We start from the raw sequence: 14,756 nt of genomic DNA, 5'->3' as shown, positions 1-14,756 counted from the left end.
CACTCCATAAGACCTGTTGCCACTGATTTTCAGTTCAGATCGTGTTTAATTTGGCATACCTCAGCTTTTTCAGCCCCATCAGAGGCATTTCTATGATGGGGGTGTTTAGCAGATCATAACTGCAGCTTTTAAAATTGCCACATTGTACTGTACAACATAAACTGTGAGAATGTGACTAAAAGCAACTACAGACATTTAAAGTCAGCGTGGTGAACACATGGGGCTGAAGTCATGTGATTGTGTTCATGCATATCCTAAAACTTGGACAACTTGCAAAACTTTTGGAGATTGCATTAAAAACATTTAAAGAGATGTGTAAATCTAAATGTAATCCACTTTCCTTTCCAAATACCCAAAAAGCAGATAGAAAATCTCACTTTTGTTGCCTCACTTCAAGAAAATCCAGGGTTCAAAACCACCATGTGGGGCCTTTTTGTGCGGCGCTAGAATCCCTTAGTTATCCCTGTGCCTATGTGGAGTTTCTCTGGCTTCCTCTAAGACCAAAGACACAAAGTTAGTGGGGTTAATTTAATGAGTGACTCTAAATTGTCTATGGGTGTGACTATGTTGTCTGTTTCTGTGTGTTAGCTCTGCGACAGACTGGGAATCTGTCCAGGGTGTACCTCTACGGCAGCAGGGATAAGCTTCATCCCCCAAGATGGATGGATGGATGACTTAAGTTTTTATTTGGAGCCCTAAGTAAACTTCTTCTTGATGTGTTTATGGTCTCAGTCACTTGTTCCAAGCCTTCAAAATTGCAATTCACAAACCAGCAGGTGAAGCCAGAGCGGCTACATCAATGTCTTTCCGAAACATTTTGACTTTTTTGCTAGGACATCTGTTTTTAGACATAACAACTTGAAAACATCCGAGACAACATTGTCTCAATATAAGGTTTTCTGATGAAAAACAGCCCCCGACACACACTGACAAATATCTACCCTTGATGGATTCTTCAAGTACCTTACACTTGACCACACCATTCATCTTATTGCACAATTGTTAGTCCAACCTTTCGTGTCAGTCTCAACATAATGAGAGGAGAGATGTGTCTACTGAAAGACCGGTTGCATCATCCTTCCTGATTCCCTTCTCCTGCCCTCATGAAATAATTTCACCCAAACTCAAGGACACTCATGTCAGTCTCCTACATCTAATGGCAGACATGAAAATCCTGCCCTAACTGAAATCGAATGCACTAGTCTTGATTATTTATCATGTGGAACGATTTCTTGTTAGAAGCCACTTCATCTTCATCTCACTACAGGAAACCTGAAGCAGTGTCTACACACACATGCACTGATTTGTTCTAAGGTTGGATTACCACAACTCTTTTGTGCATTACAGCCCTGATAAATCCAACTGCAGACATTCAGTCCAATTAAATGGGCTTTGTAAGCACGTACCAGTGCAGAACTTCATGTTATTGTTCTTGTTAATGAACAAATTCCCTGAAATTAAAAAAAAGAAAAGATCTCTACAGCACAGTATGTGCATGCATTTTTTATGACATAAAAGTGCTTGGAAACAGCACCAGCGTGTTTTCTGTCATTCAAACAATTTGCCTGTTTAAATGACACCCATTCCTCCAGAGTTTGATCAAATATTTCTCGACTGCCTTCAGACATATGTTGCACCGATACTTCAACAATTCAAAAATGTGTTTGTTTATAAAAATCAAAACTACCTTCGACTTTGATTTTTCATCTTCACAGCAGATGCCCAACTTCTTTATTATTATTCAAATATTCCATCCTCCTAGCTATTGTGCGTGTCCTGTTCCCTTTCTGATTCTTTGTCATTAGGGAGCCTTTGGAAGTCTTGCCATGTTTCTTTCTCCGAGACACTGCTACTAATGAGATGAGTTCTCTTTTTGCCCTGACAGCTTCACTTTGCAGTCGAGATTTCCTGCTCAGTGAAATAGGCTTGTTTTCTGAAGAAGACATGGTGACAGCACATAGCGGGACTCTTCTGTATTTTGTGCTTCCTTCAGAGCCTCTGGGTTTTGAATTCAGCACAGACCAATGTTACTTTATCAAAGCTGGTTGTAGGAATAAATCAAGCCTGCAGGGTTAAGGCCTACTGCAGCAGGCGCGTGTGTGTGTGCTGAATATGATATGAAAACCTGGCAGCTCTCAGAGCTCTCTTTTGCTTTTCTATGCAGAGGGTGGACAGAATATTTTGAACACCTACACAGACATTAAAAATGCATCACTGCCTCCCCCCGCTGTTTGTACAGTATGTAAGATAAGTATGATTATGGATGAATGATACATTGGGTCGGTACAAACCAGTTAAGAAGTGACGAAACGCAGATAGTCTATCTACAACACAGCCTAATAACATAAACACTACTGTCCAGGCACAAATTTACCATAATAGTAGTACTTTTCTGACACATTCTCAACACTATAGTGTTTCAGATTAATGGATGAATGGTCTAGCCTACATGGGATTATATGAGGTCAGGAGAAGATTTACTTCTGCCTTAACCTCCTAGGACCTGATATCCACTTACGAGGACATTATATTGCCACTGTTCTATCAAAATTTTAAATGAATATCCTTATATGTGGCTCACATTTTTCTTAGAAACAAAAAATCTGGTAATTCTTTGTTTTTACATTCATCGGGCCCCAATATGGCCACATATCAAAGAGAAATTAAAAATGCATGCCGTGGAAGAGTTCGAGTGTTAGGAGGTTCATTACGACTCAAAATGCAAAAACAAAACATACTTCATTTCTTGTTCTGATTCCTTCACATAACATGACAAAGCCAGTCCTGTTTCCTTCTTCTGCCTCTACATCTTCAAAATTCTTTGTTCAGTATATCCACTATCCCTCATCTGCACCTGTCCAAACCATCTCAGCCTTGATTCTGTAACTTTGTCTCCAAACGGTGTAACCTGAGCTGTTCCTTTGTTAAAGTCATTACTTGTCTTGTCCATTTCTGGTCACTCCCAGTGAAAACCTCAGGACCTTCAGGTCAACCTCCTCTCAACTTCTTTGTCAGTGCCACCATTTTCAAACCATACATACATAGGAATATAAATACCAGGTCTCACTACCATCTTGAAAACCTTCTTTTTCATTCCTGCTGTCAGCCTTTTGTCACAAATCACGTCTGACATTTGTCTCCAACCGCTCGACCCTGCATGCACACTCTTCTTCTTCATCTGTTGCTTTGGATGGCTGAACCCAGACATTTAATCTCATCCCGCTTCAATATATCTACTCCTTGCATCTTAACTATCACACCTGTTTCCCTCTCACTGACACACATCTATTATTTTTGCTTCTACTGACTTTCATTTGTCTCTCCAGTGCATACCTCTACCTCTCCAGGCTCTCTTCCACCTGATCACTAATCTCACCATAGAAAGAAACGTCATCTGCAAACATCAAAGTCCACGCAAAAAAGTTGACTCTGTTCATCTGGATGTAGCGTTTCCAGTGGGAGAAACATATCGCCACTCATCCAAGTGACTTCCTCAGTCTCTGAAGAAGTCACTTGGTCAGTAAGAATTTGGGCAATAATACAGTTTTTTGTAATTCTGCCGCTGTAAAATCCCCAAAGTGGTTTTTTAATCAATCAACAACAGACTTTTAGACTGAGTGAGTCTCAAATGTAATTGGGCAAACTAACATTTCTGGACAGTTTTTAACAAATTTGGATAAAAATATGTGCAGACTATGGCTGATTCAAGTCTAGGACCCATGGACATCAGCAACTGAAGCTTAAAGATGAAGTTCAATAAGTAAGATCTGGATTCACTCGTCTGCCTGCATTCTTGGGTGTTTCAGCTGCTGGTCTGTTCTTTACATCACTTTTATTTTCCCACGGTGTCAAATTCAATTCAGTCATCATCACTCTGGTCCAGTCTTTTTGTTGACTGCTTTCTGTGAACCAATGACAAAAAAGTGTCTAGAAACTGGGGTGGGGGTAATATTTAACACAGGACATTGCTGAGGTCCTGTCCTACTTCTTATCTTCATTGGAGTCAACTCTGCTAAATAATCCTGCTAAGCTTATTAGTCACACTCTGCATTTCAATAAATCATGTTTACTTTCTCCAAAGGATCACTCCTCATTGTAATGCTGCTTTTTCTCCTTTGAGATGCTCTGAAAGGCTTTCGCTGCAGCTGCCTACAGCTACTGTTTGTGTGATCCACTGTGGAGGTGTACACATGCATAATTACAAAACCTGTGGCACTGTCCAAGCACTTACGGACTTACCTGGATATATGAGAGACAACAAGGAAAAGCACTTCAGGTTCCCTTTTAACCTAAGTTGAGCACTGGACTGTAATATTGCACAGGTCTAATTAATACTGCATTCAGCCCCTTAAGCTCTCGGCAAAATGCTGCGACTGAAGCATACAGTGTTCGAGAGGCAGGCCATCACATACTTGGCTGTGCATGATCACCATGTATTACAGTCCATTATTAAATATTACAGAAACGTTTGCTCCAAATACCTCTTTAAAACCCATCTACTGTAATCATAACAAGATCATTATCATAGCAATGAAATAAACCCACATCATTAAGCAATCACAGATAGTTGGAAAAACTCCAATGATATTTCTGAGACAGACACAAAATGGAGCAGTTTTCTCATTTGAGTGATTCTGTAACAGCTGAAATGATGGAGATAACCGTCCCATTATTTTTCATTTCTCCTCGGGCTCCAGTTTCTGCTGATTACAGCTGCTCTCGTTTATTCCAGCTGCTATTAAACCACTTAACAGGCACGCTTCATTCAGCTCTGACCGCTACAGGCTAGCATGCGGCGGGGGGTTTTTTCGCTCGTATTGTTTGTGAATGAATTATTTCACATGCTGAGTAATAAAGTCTAAGCTGAAAGGAACAACTGCACCTGAGGCGTTCTGCACACTTTTTTTCTAATTACAGGGATATTAAGTGCAGGAGGAATTATCAAGGTCATATTTTTATGCACGACACTGCTAGAAGCAAAAGAAGGCTCGTAGGAGTTTCTTCTGGTCGCTTAGCAACCTTCGGTTAGGTGACTCGCATTTTTCAGCATTTGACACAGCTGATGTAAAAGCACGATCTCACACATCTCCTTAAAGGGCTTTCACAGAGCCTTTAAAGTCACTGGATTCTTTTAGAATTAAACTAAAAATCATCTAATAGGCTGTTAGGGAGACATACATGAGCCAATAAGTCGCTTTGTATCTGTTGACTACGGCTTTCACGTCCACCCTGCTGAACATTCACAGACTGTGATGCTCTTTTTCCACCTCAGACCTGCTCTGTATTTTAGACTCTGAATGAGCTTACTGTTTCACTGCCAGCTTCTCCTCTGAGAGGCAGAAAGGCACAAGAATTGTGTGTGAGTGTGAGAAAGAGGGAGAGGCTAAGCTGCTGACATAAGTAGGTGGTATTCACACAGCCCAGGCAAGGATTTTAAGCCCACAGCATGACCTTCCCTGTCTGATGTTGCCAGGTTTGAGATACGTGACCACAGCTACTGTAACCTTTACAATAGACGAGCAGAAGTGAGTAAAAGAACAGGACATCTTGTGGGCGTTTTTTTGTACATTAAACCAGATGAACGCTCAAGATCAGCCACATCTGAAAACAAAGCCGTTTGGGTAATAAGACTAACTAGTCAAAAACCTACGATGTTTGCATTTACCACTAGAGCACTGCAAAATGAAAGCCAAACAAGGCGATTTTAACAGGTTTCGGTGTGGTGGATATCTTCAGCGGACAAATTGAGTATGCTGAAGGCATTATCTTGGACACAAGGAAACTGTCAGTACTGACATTTTAAAGATCAAAGATTTCTTTGAAATTATTTTTAAAAGAATTCAACAGATTAATGAATAATGAGTAGTTGAAGTGAATAAATGTAGCTGAAAGCAGCAATGAGGGAGGGCAAACAGTTCATGAGGTCAAATTCAAATTCAATTCAAATTTTTATTTGTCACACACACACACACACACACACACACACACACACACACACACACACACACAACCATACACAGTATGACATGGGGGTGAAATGCTTGTAGCTGTACAATGCCCGACCATTAAATGACAGAAAAAAAGTTTTACAATATTTACAATTTACAGGTTACTACAAAATTTACAAATTAACTTAGGAATTTACAGTAAAGAATGTGCAAATAGCAGAAGAGATTATAAAGGTTATAAATTATTGGAATTATAGGATTATAGGAAATGTGTGGTGGTGCGTGTGGTGATGTGTGTGTGGGAGAGTCCAGTCCTACACCTGGTTCAGGGCCCGAATAGCCTGGTGGAAGAAGCTCCTCCTCATTCTCTCCGTTTTGGCCTTAAGGGAGCGGAAGCGCTTCCCAGACCTCAACAGTGAGAAGAGTCCATTGTTGGGATGGGAGAGGTCCATCATAATCTTCCTAGCTTTGGACTTGCACCGCTTGGTGTAGATGGACAGCAGGTCAGGGAGCTCTGATTGAATGATGCGTTCGGCTGAGCGCACCACTCTTTGCAGATCTCGTCTGTCCTGCTTGGTGCTGTTCCCAAACCAGGTGCAGATGTTTGCCGTCAGGAAGCTCTCGATGGTGCAGGAGTAAAAGTTCTTGAGCACCTTCAGTGGCAGATGGAAGTCTCTAAGTCTTCTGAGGAAGAAGAGACGCTGACGGGCTTTCTTGACCAGGTGGACAGGTTTGAAAATCTGAGATCTATCCGGTGACTTTTGCAAGGTTGAATTTTAGTGACCACTGAAAAAAAATGTTCTGCCTGTTTTTAAAAAAAGAAAACTTTTTCATTAAAGCCAACATTTAATTTTTTTTTCCAATAGAGCTTATGGTTCTGCTTTAGTTCCATTAGTGGTACTTCAGTGTTCAAAGTAAAGCAGTCAGTAAAATTGTATTTTTATTTTCACTGCTTAAAGTGAAGAGGTTGTTTTCGTAGTTACTAGTGCCACAAACGGATCTAAATCAAGTGGACAGAAACTACAGTTTAACACTGTAGATCAAAAAATCCAAGCAATATTTCAACTACATGTTCTTATGTACTTATTCTGTTTGCAGAGCCTTTTTTCCCCTTTCTAATGCTATAATCCATCCAATCCTCCTTTGTTAACATTTGCAAATATTAAAAAGGAAACTAGATGGCATGCATCCTATAAAAGATTTTAGTTTGACAGCTTCTAGTGTGTCAAACTAAAAACAGCACAAATTTTTGGAGTGCACAATAATTCATCCTGGGACTCATTTCAATAAAAGCTCTAAAAATCTGAAAATTAAGCTTTGAGCCATGCTGCGGAAGAGCTCCAAATCATCCTCATCTATCTTCATAAAGCTGTGATTGGCATCCAAGAACTTAGTCTATTTACAGCAGCCGCACTTTAACTAGTTCAAGAAACAGCATGGCAGCTTTATTGAGGGACTGGCAGGATGCTGTAATCTCTACTGCCAATCCAGCTGCTCCCATCCAGCCCTCCATTCAACATGAGCAGCTGACCAGCCCTGGAGGACACTGGTAAATCGCGACAACAGTGGGACAGATGCAGAACACATCTGGTGGTGGTGGTGGGGGGGGGGGGTATGATGGCAAATAACATTATCAACACAGAGGGAGAGGTGAAGGAAGAGGATGATAATGCGCTGCCGTGTGCAGTCCAATGTCACTTTCCAACTCAGCACTAATCAGAGCGCCTCAGACCATTTCAGAAATTAAACTAATACTCTGACACTGATGAGCGGTTAAACTAAACACAAGATCTTCATCCAAAATGCAGCACACAAACAAGGAGACTTCGTATTAAAGCAACCTTTCGTTATGCGTTTAGCTGGAGGGAAGACAGCTGCAGCACAGTACTGCAGAAATTGCTGACAGGTAGTAAAATGCAATCATGGAATCACGGGACAATGTTTTTCCAAGGACTGCTGCAGGTACTTCAACACCAACTGTTTTTGTTCCTCATGCAGAGCTTCAAGGAACAGATGAGGCACGTGCCCACATAGACCCCAGGTCAGAGGTCAGCAACCTTTAACACCGAAAAAGCCATTTGGACCCGGTTTCCACGCAAAAGAAAACAGTGGGAGCCGCAAATACTTTTTGACATCTAAAATGACGATAACACTGTATATATTGTTTTTTACCTTTATGCTGTGTGTGAACAACTAAGGTGTGTTGCTTATGAAATCCTTGAAGTGCTACAGAGAAAATTACATTTTATTTATGTAATTGACACATTTTGAACTCTTAATGAAATATAGCAAAAGGAAAGACACCCAGCTGAACTAAAGTGATCCATGTAGCAAACAAAAACTGTTGTGAGCCGCCACCCTTATATCGCCTTTGGGCTTTTGGAGCCTTGACCTGACTTTTAAAAAATAATTGGGAAAAAAAGGACTATGCTGCTAAAAAATGACAAATAGATAATTGCAAAATTCTGCCTAAATATGTATTTTACCTGGTTAATGTGTGTGGCGTGGCGTGGTCTGCAGCGCCGCTGCAGGGGAGGCGACGCACCTGAGCGGCACCTGCAATCACGCCTCGCCGCCTTTACGTCTCTGCTCTCTATGCTGTTGTGTTGGTATGTGTCGGGCTGTGAGCTGAAAAGCTACAGCCGGCTGTATGTGTACAGCAACCGTGTGTGAAAAGTGGTCAATAAAGAGATGCTGAAAAGCGTGTTCATGGAAACATCGTCGGGTCTGCCGTGATATGTTTACAATGGGACTTCTGCTCCTGAACCTCTGCGTACAGCGTCTGCAAATCGGGGCTGTACAAGTCACTTTCATCTTTACGCAGGACTGTAAGCTGTCAGCTGTGAGGCGTGAGCGGTGTTTGTCTTTAACATAGTTCACGGTGGAGAATGGCTGGATCCAAAGATCCATAATTGGCCTACCTGGGGTTGAAAGTCTTGATAAATGCACGGCGTTTCGGCGGGTATATCGGTTTCCGCGAGTTTGACTCTTATTTTGAGCGATGAAAAAAATAATAGAATATAAATTTATTTTTATATTTATAGAACTACAAGGTAAAAAAGAACTAACATAAAAATAAAAAAAATAAAAATACACGTCAGCTAAATACTTCTAATTTATTTTCCCAAACCACGCGGAGCCGCACTGTAAGGACTAAAGAGCCGCATGCGGCTCCGGAGCCGCAGGTTGCCGACCCCTGCCCCAGGTAGTGCTCAGGCACCTGTGCTTTTAACTTCTTACTTGATAAGTCCCCTTTTTGCAGGTTACTTTTTTTCTATCATCTATTTCACAATTTCGTATGACATTAATGTCAAATTAGAAGCATATGAAGGCCAACAATTATATTTTTATAATTCTGCTAGATCACACAAGCCACATATCCTCTTTTGATTTTTGCTGTCAGCCATATGCCTGAATGCCATCAGAGCACCCTGAGGAACAGCATGATGTCTCTGACCTGCTATTACCCTGCGAAAGCAAGGTTATGATAGCGTTTGGCCAGCAAATATTCAGATGTCAGAAACACCTGCTCGGCATATCCATCTAGAGTCATTCATATCAACTTGCATGGAAGTGACGTTAATCTTACAGATTTGTCATCGTATTTATTGGTTATAGGTGCAGTCAAAAGAGGTCAAAGTTTGTGTGCGAGTCCGTGCGACATCAGTACCAGTATGTTGTGTGTGTGTGTGTCAGACCTGCTACAGAGGGAAAAAGTAGCGTGTATAATTATTTCTCAAATACTTTGCACATTTAGTTAGCTCCAAGAGTGTTTGCCTTAAATATTATTTTAATACATATCTAATCCTTAATTATGATGTGTAATATTTATTTAATATGTAGCACAACAGCAAGAAAGAACAGGTTAAGAAAACAGAAATAAAGATAACTACAGCAGGGCAGCAGCTCTCTTCTGTCCTGGATCAGACCATGCAGCAGTGAAGTCGATGAGGGAGATCAATAAATAAGTATGTAAGCAGGTAAAACCTGTGCTATTGTGTGCAGATTTGTTTTAATATACAAATTCTTATGTGACCTGTTTTTGGCTTTAGCACTTCCACACTCTTTAAAATGTTTTTTTTCCAAATTTTTGGATGGACTGCTGTTTTTCCTTAGCAGGATGTTTAAGGGCACTTAATTGCACTTTTGTATACACCAACCCATTCAGATGTGTTATAAAACTGGAATGTGTTAAACAGCAGAGAACCAGTATATTTCACTTACTGCTGTTTGTGGTTCAGCTCTGCCTCCTTGTTCACCAGGTCCTGCTTGAGATTGGCTAGCATCTCCACGGAGACGTCCACCTGCCGAGAAAGCTCCGAGGCCTTGTCCTCCAGGTCTTGTTTCTCCTGGCTCAGCCGTTCACTCTCCAGCTTGGCCCGCTCCAACTCTGAGCTCTTCCTCTCCAGCTCCGCCTGAAGACGGCCTACACGGGCCGCTATTTTCTGCTCCACCTACAGTTGAGGAGAAAATTTTACCCCCCTGTGTAAAATTTAAAGTGTTTTTTTTTCCAAGAATTTCTAAGCATACTAGTTTTCTTTAGAAAATCAGATCAGAGAACGAAATCATGAAAAAGCATGCCAAAAACAAAAGAAGTCCGTTTACACTGGAGAAAAAAACTTGTTGCAAGAGATGGATATACAAAGTTATCGCAGTGTACCAAAATGTCAATAATTGGAGTGAGAATTATCAAGAGTTACACAGTACAGAACAAGCATTGCAGAGGTAGAAAGTGAAAGAGTTTGAAGACTGGTTAAAAAAAAAATACAGTGTCTAAAGACCCCAGATCAACTTCCATAACACTAGTGAATGACTTAGCCAAGTCAGGAATTATAGTCTCAAAGAAGGCAATCACTAGAACCCTGCACAGGAATGGACTGTGAGGTTGCAGACCAAGAAAAACTTCACTTCTGCAGAAGAGACACTTTCAAGCCAGACAGAAATATACTAATTACATACTACTTATGCATATTGGAAGTGCATCCTCTGGTCAGAAGAAAAGAAACTAAAGCTCTTTGGCCGGGGAGATGCTGCTTATGTTTGGAGAAAGAAGGGAGAGGCGTGCAACCCGAAGAACACTGTCCCCTCAGTGAAGCACGGTGGTGGGAGTATAATGCTGTGGGGATGCTCAAGCTCATCAAGGTAAGAGGAATCATGAAGAAAGAAGGAAATGTGAAGAAGTAGACTATTAGAAAATTAGTGAAAAAACAGCTAATGTCCAAGGACCACTTAAAAAATTCCAAGAAAGTCTGGCTCCTTGGAAGCAAAATATAGAGAAATGAGAGGTGAGTTGTTGCACAGGACTGTTTATGGACACAATTTCCTGATAAAGTTTATTCTGACTCTGTTAGCTTAGTGTATTTACCTCTTCAGACAGCTTCTCCAGCCTCTCATCCAGCTCCAGCCGTTCAAACGCCCGCGCCTTCAGCCTGGCCAGGCCTTCCTCATACGCTGCTTCGACTGCACTGGCTGCTACATTAGCTGCCACCGCTACAGCTGTGCTGGGGTTTCCATGGGGACCCGGATCTGTGGATGTCATGGCTTTTTTCATAAAAATCTCCCCCAGGGGAAACTCCACATTGGGAATATACCGGGCTGCAGTGTTGGAGTTGGCTGGGGTCAAACTCAGGTCGTCTGCACAAGGAAGCTCACGGCAAGGAAAGCGCCGCTCCTTTAAAGCTGAAGGCCGAAGTGGCTCAAAGGGGTCGTTGTTATTGGCGGGTGCGAGCAGAGCTCCCTCAGCCACTAGGGGCAGCAGAGCAGCAGCGTCACATACACTGTTGGATTTGGAGAGGACGTAAAGGGTCTCGTACGTGTGGTTGTACTCCAGGTGGGCACGCAACGACGACAGGCTTCGGAAGCGCTTGTGCTCCCCGCAGCGAGGACAGCGGTATGGCAGGTCCAAAGATGCCATTCCGTGCAGTAACTGCCGGAGGAGGGGGGGGCGCTCACGCAGCACAACGGTAGCGCCAGTCTGAGGGCACTGAGCTCGAGCACCTGACAGATCCTCTCATGGTGAGAACAGGGCAACTACTGGACATCAGCAGGAGAGAAGAGCCAGGTCAGTCACATGACCGCACTGGGTGGCAACATTCAGCTGGTCGTCTCATTTCATCTGCCATGGTTGCCTTTCCTAAGGTCCTAAAGAGAGGACGAAAATACAAGTTAAAGTTTGTTGGTTTCATACAAGTATAATTCTAACATATACTGAGATAAAGTCACTCAAAGGCAAAAATCAAGTCAACTAAATAGATGCCAAGAAGCAGAGGACAAAGCTAAAGCTAAACCACCTGCCAAAATATACAAGGGAAAAAAAACAACGTGCCTTTTCCAGCAACACTACACGGCTTTTCCCTGCGACAGGGCCACATAAAACTCCCATTTGACAAAAAAAAAACCAACATTTTATTTACAATAGAGAAATGAACACAAATCAGTTGTTTAATCTGAGACATGAAAAATACTGGCTCATTTTGAATTTGATGATAGCAACACATCTCTAGGAAGACAGGGATGGGGTAACAAAAGTAGGTGACGCTAAAAAGAAACAGCTGGAGGAAAATTTTGCAAGTAATTAGGTTAACTGGCAACAGGTCAGTAACATGACAGAGCATCTTTTCTCAGCAGCAGAAGTGGGCTGAGATATAAAATACTATGTCTATATGAAGAAGAATTTTAATATCTCATCATCTACAGTACGTAATACAAACAACAGACTGAGAGAATCTGGAGAAATCTCTGTGCACAAAGCAGGCTTGAAAATCAAATATTGGATGTCTGTGATCTTTGGGCCCTCACGTGGCACTGCATTAACAATACGCATGATTCTGTCATGGAAATCATTGCATGGGATGAGCAAGACTTCCAGAAGCCACCATCTGTGAACACAGTTCACTGTGCCACTCACAAACGCAGGCAAAATCAAAGAAGAAGCTATGTGTGAACATGATTTATCTTCTGCGTTTAAAGCAGGCAAAGTGGAAACGTTTTCTGTGGTCAGACAATTCAAAACCTCAAATTCTTTTTTGGAAAACATGGATGCTATGTCCTCCAGACCAAAGAAGACAGAGATCATCTAGTTAACAGTGCTCAGTTCAAAAGCATCTCTGGAGATATGAGGAGCATCGGTGTTTATGAAATTGGCAGCCTAAACATCTGGAAAGGTGCCATCAGTGCTTTAAGGTATACACAGGTTTTACAGCAACATACACTCCCATCCAGACAACATCACTTTCAGGGAAGGCCTTGTATATTTTAGAGAGAAGATGTTAAACTACATACTGCATCTATTACAACAGCATGACTTTATAATAGAAGAACCCGGGTGCTGAAATGGCCTGCCTGCAGTCCAGATCTTTCACTGAAAGCAGAAAACATTTGGAGAATCTTAAAATTTAAAGAAAATACCACAAAGAAGACCCAGGACTGTTGAGCAGCTAGATTTTAATGTCCTAATGTGAATAAAATATGGGGTTATGAGATCTGCAAAACATTACATTCTGTTTTTATTTATATTTTACCCAACTTCTCTGGAATTGGGGTTGAAAATCCTGGTTATTGTTACATTTAGCTAATCTTTATTACAATATTAGAGAACAGTTTTCCTAATGTCCTCACCACAGGCCTCTCAATATTTACTACTCCAGCTGTCTGATCACTGAAGAAATCAAAGCCTGTCTCTCTCAGCTGGACTCATAATCCATGAGTTTAGCCGTCAAGAAACCTGAAACCTTTACTTCACCAAGGATTAAAAAGCAAGCTCTTGCACTTGTACTCGGGGAATGGTGGGGAAATGGAAATGGAAATGGATCCATTAGTGAGAGTGCTTATTAGTGCCAAGGTCATTTTCCAGTCTTAGTCTAAGAGGTCAGACTGGATAAGGCTAAATCCTTTACAAAGGGATCTGGTAACCCACAGTAGTAAAGAAAAAAACCCTGATATCTGTTTTCAGAGTAACGGCCCTCATAGATAATGAAGACAAGAAGAGAACATGTAAATGCATAGCAAAACTTTTCCTTGGATGCATTTCTGGGTAAAAAAACCCAAAAAAAAAACAAAACAAAAAACAAACACAGTTGCATTCAGAAACTGAAGTTAACTTAAGATATTCAAAATTATTTTTTGATTACTTTTTCCCATTTGCTATTCAGATGCAGAGCTGTGTGGGTCACTGCAAGAACAGTGAATTAGTTTGTTTTTTTTATTCAATTACCCAGAACTTGAAGCCCCTGATGAAATAAAAATTCAGCACACCATCCTTTTCTGGTTTCCCTGAATCAGCTTCTCTAATTACTGTAAAGCTCAGTGTTCTGCTCAAGTCTTAGACACAAGTGCACTGACAAACAATACTGAGTTCTTCACTCTGAGCCTACACAGCTACTAAATAATATCTGTAGCAAGGTCTCATTTAGAGTCAAGTCCTGCTGTGATTCATTGTCTTAATAAGAAATTCAGTAAACTCATGTTCTTGGATGTATTTGTTTGCTACATTTTATTTTATAAAACTTGTTTAAAAAAAACAGTGCTTAAGACTTCAGTCACATAGAGCCTAGCAACCACCAGTTGCTAGGAAAAAATTAATATTCCCTGAGCAGTTGGTGAGTAGCTGCTGAAGGTTGCCAACAGTCACTGCGGTTGCTAAAGTCAGGCCAGGGATCCCCTGGTAACCACCGGTTAACTTCCACTCTTTGATTTGCTGCTTTCTGTTGCTAGGTGAAACTCCTCACAAAGAGGTATGCAGTGTTGTACTAAAAACCTCCTCACGACTGCAGACTGCCACAATCACCCACAAATATGCACAGAAATCAG

The 14,756-nt window shown here is 41.3% G+C and overlaps 1 protein-coding gene across 1 annotated transcript in view; it reads right to left on the bottom strand.

Moving 5' to 3' along the window:
• fbxo41 (F-box protein 41) overlaps positions 1–11,862 on the bottom strand; it is a 57,066-nt gene extending 45,204 nt beyond the window's left edge. Inside the window, exons 1-2 of the mRNA XM_076884863.1 lie at positions 11,314–11,862; positions 10,173–10,402 (exon numbers count right to left, since the gene is read on the bottom strand). Coding sequence (XP_076740978.1) covers positions 10,173–10,402; positions 11,314–11,862 — 779 coding nt within the window. The remainder of the gene's footprint in view (positions 1–10,172; positions 10,403–11,313) is intronic.
• Positions 11,863–14,756: the final 2,894 nt, after the last annotated feature.

This window comes from Maylandia zebra, linkage group LG6, assembly GCF_041146795.1.
Source record: "Maylandia zebra isolate NMK-2024a linkage group LG6, Mzebra_GT3a, whole genome shotgun sequence".
Classification (NCBI taxonomy): Eukaryota; Metazoa; Chordata; class Actinopteri; order Cichliformes; family Cichlidae; genus Maylandia; species Maylandia zebra.
This window is presented reverse-complemented; position numbering and strand designations above follow the sequence as displayed.